The sequence below is a fragment of the Misgurnus anguillicaudatus genome, chromosome 8, assembly GCF_027580225.2.
Source record: "Misgurnus anguillicaudatus chromosome 8, ASM2758022v2, whole genome shotgun sequence".
Classification (NCBI taxonomy): Eukaryota; Metazoa; Chordata; class Actinopteri; order Cypriniformes; family Cobitidae; genus Misgurnus; species Misgurnus anguillicaudatus.
The window spans coordinates 9663008-9666781 of record NC_073344.2 but is presented as its reverse complement, the minus strand read 5'-3'; the positions used below and the strand labels follow the sequence as shown (position 1 = coordinate 9666781).

General features: G+C 36.3%; 1 protein-coding gene across 1 annotated transcript; it reads left to right on the top strand.

The window, feature by feature from the left end:
• The first annotated feature begins 269 nt into the window (after window positions 1-269).
• Window positions 270-3280, top strand: dmrt2b (doublesex and mab-3 related transcription factor 2b). Its single transcript, XM_055214292.2, has 3 exons — window positions 270-898; window positions 1707-1803; window positions 2564-3280. Exons 1-3 carry the CDS (start codon window positions 584-586, stop codon window positions 3253-3255), a joined length of 1104 nt encoding a protein of 367 aa, XP_055070267.2. The 5' UTR covers window positions 270-583; the 3' UTR covers window positions 3256-3280.
• Window positions 3281-3774: the final 494 nt, after the last annotated feature.

Sequence of the window (3774 nt, the reverse complement as noted above, 5' to 3'; positions counted from 1 at the left end):
ATGAATTATTAAAAACAATCTTTACATTTATTCTAATCTTTAAAGTATGCTTCCACAAAATGGAAAACTTACAAAAAAAACTTACTAATTGGTACAATTCTGGGTCCTATATAACAGAAACTATAGCAAATGTCACATAAAAGTGTTATGAGACAACTTCAAAAACTACAATATGTAGCAATTTAAAATAATACAGCTACTGTATAAAGCCTTTGTCTGTTTTGATAAAGGTAGCTGTCCAAAGTAACACGAGCAGATAGGAGGAGTTTGTTAACCGCATGACGTTGTCAATAACTCACAACGAGCAAAGTTAAATATTGAGAAGTGAGTAAGGTGAGCTGAAAGTTGGCAACTATGAGATCAATCACTGCTTCATTCCGATAGCGTCCATGGGTGGACCAGGTGAGAGGCAAACAGCCCAGTTACCACAGCACAGCTGAATGGCTTATCATTTCAAACTCTATCTGCACTAAGACTTTACTCCTTTTTCATCGGAATCGGTATATTTGGCTTTTTATGAGGCTTTCAATGATCATTCATGTCAAGGGGATCGGTTTTAATCACCATTGCGTTAGTCTTATAAATGTCTGCTAAACTCGATAGAGATTCACAAGTAGATCTGACCCACCTAGAGGCACAAAAAGCAGGATGGGCTGAGGAGATTGATGTGGAGAAAGTTGACGGACACGAGACCGGAGCAGAGATGACGGCTGAGCGCAGGCTCACCCGCAGCCCGAAGTGCGCGCGCTGCAGGAATCACGGAGTGGTGTCGCGCCTCAAGGGCCACAAGCGCGTGTGTCGCTGGCGGGACTGTCAGTGCGTCAACTGTCAGCTCGTCGTAGAGAGACAGAGAGTGATGGCAGCACAGGTCGCCCTCAGGAGACAACAGGCCACAGAGGTGGGTTCACTGCACTTTAAAGTTCAGCGTGCTTTAAAATGAGCTTAATGTTAAAAATGTTGCGTGAAAACTATTGTGTTAAACTAAATTGAGCTTTGTTACAGATAGGTTATAGCAAACTGAATTAACTTGTCGTTGTAATATTTAAAATGTACAGAGATTTGTCTCATGTTGGTGTAACATAATTAAAAAGTATGCAAAAAGAGTACAAAAGTATACATGATTGGCATTACCATTGCAGTATACTGCATATACTGAAAATGTTCATTCATGTTCCATAATAATTTGTAAGCTACTGAAAATTGCATATACACAAATAACACATTGCCATGGTACAATGTCCCAAAACGGAATAAATTAATAAATATTTGTTAAACGATAGCTAGCTGTGATCATTATTAAAACCATTATCTTTTTATTGTGTAACTGGGACTTTTATGTTGTTGGACACTGTCACTTTTTCAAAAAATAGTGTTAATTTATTTTATTTTTGACGTTGCTAAAAATCAAATTTATTCAGAGTAAGCTACTTAAAAAAGTAAAAAGTTCTCAATATATAACTCACAAAATAAAATAAAAGTAAATAAAAGTCTCTTAAAAGACTCTTAAATAAACTAAAATTTAAGAAGCAAAAAAATTATAAATTATAAAATTATAAAAGTATTTTGTATCCCATGAATAAAAGCCAAAAAAGTAATAAATAAAAGGTCATAGACTTTAGTCTATGAAAACCACTGGATTAAGTTTGTGTATATCACATGAATAAATGTCATCCTGTGAATAATAATTTGTGTCTTCTCTCCAACAGGGTAAGAAATGTCAAAAAAACAGCTCTGTTCTCAGACGCTCAGCGTACCAGCGCTTGTCACGAGCACCTAGTCTCCTGGCAAAGAGTATTCTAGAGGGTAAGCCTTAATTAACGTACATCTCATTAACACAATAGCACCCTCAACACAAACTGGATTAGTTCACCCGTTATGCTACAGAACCCTCTGTTGAGAATAGATCTGTTTGTGTTTATTTAAGGTAATTAAAATTATGCAAATGCATAGAGGAATTACGGAAAAATTGGCTCGGAGTTTGTTTTTCCCCAATGTGTTTCTTTTTGTGTCAACACTAAGGTCAAACTGATTTTGGTAGGCTACCGTAAATGTGCATGTTTTTATTATTATTGTTGAGTAATTGTCTTATTGTTATATTTTAAGGGATATGGGCTGCATTTCTTAATACCTCTTAAAAATTATGCTATTAAGATATGCAGTTATAAACTTTATGAAATGCACGGCTCAAGTCTGTCTAGGACTTTCTATAGCCTAAAACAGAAAATGTTTTAAAAGGTCCTGTTTAGGCCTCCAAATAAAATATTTATTGGCAAAACAACTCTCGGATGAACAAGGGTTAAATCAATGGTTCACCCCCACAAAAATGTTTCTCTTCAAGACATTTATTAACCCACTGGAGTCATTTTACGTTTATGATGTATGTATAAAATATTTGGATCTTCAATATTTTGGATCTTCAATATTTTGGGTCCTGTATAAAAAGATACATTGTCAGCGCTTTAATATAAAAATTATTTGTTTGATATAAAGTGCCTCTGGAATGACATGAGGGAATTTTCTTTTTTTAATGGACTATGACAAGCTCATCTGTTTCATGCCACAGGCTACAAGCCACCAGTGATGGAGGACTGGCCAAAGAGGGTCCACCACACCCCAGTCAGTGTTCGGATGAGGAAGAGGAGAGCCTTTGCTGATAAAGAGCTGGACAGCGTGATGCTAGACAAAGAGTTAAGACACAGAGAGATGAAGGAGTTACCTACTGTCCTTCTCCAGGCTGTTGTACCCTCCACCCCTCTACCATTTTTTTACCCACTGTCAGACCATATCATGCCCACATACATCCATGTACCCAGAACCGTGCCACCGTTGATTGACTCTGATCTCCCCCATCTACATATGCTCAAGACCGTAGACTGTGGGGAGAACTGGGATGTTGTCACAGAAAGCGAGTTGAGTCGGGAAGGTCTATCATCGCCTTTGGGCCGGTCGCCTGCACATTGCTACATAATGAGCACGGGTGTCGACATAGTTAAGACCTTGCCAGAGAGCGATTCTGCTGATGTGTCTGCTATCAAGTCGAAAAGGTTTGCTCTTGACACCATGTCAAAGCAAGACATTGCACCTTCGCTGGCTATGGGGGACAAATTGGTACAAGATAAATTGCCACACAAACACAGCAGGTCATCGGGACATGAGGTACAAATAGACTGTGTGGGGGGTGCAAATCAAGACTCGCTCAAAAAAGCTGTAAAACATCCATTGCCGTTTTCTGTCGAGGCATTGCTCATGAGATGATTAAAGTTATTTCTGTTTTACTGGAGAGCATAACTACTTTCTACTTTCTTTGTTAGGCAGTTTAATAAAACATATTGGACTGTTTAATTATTTTTGGTTCATTTATAACACATTTTGTAATTATTAGGCTATTAAACATAATAATGTAAAAAAAAAAATTTTTTAAATAATTTTTAGAGTCATGTTTAATTCAGTCTTACAAAATATTAAATTACACAAGATGGGATATGAATGCATTTACCTTTATATTGTAATTTCTTTTTTTTTCTAAATCTTCTCTATTTCACTATTTTTGGAAAAATGTTGCTATTATAACACTGTAATAATCTTTATTATAAAAACAGTTGTCATGTTAACCCTTTTTTTTAATGATTCATATTTTAACATCAAATCATAAAAGTCCCACAAGGTTCTTTGTACTGTTACAGCAGTGTTCATAAAATATTTTGAATAAAAAAAAAACTAACAATGAAATGGCCTCCTAGACAGAAACCAACTCACAGTGTAAAGTTAAATGAG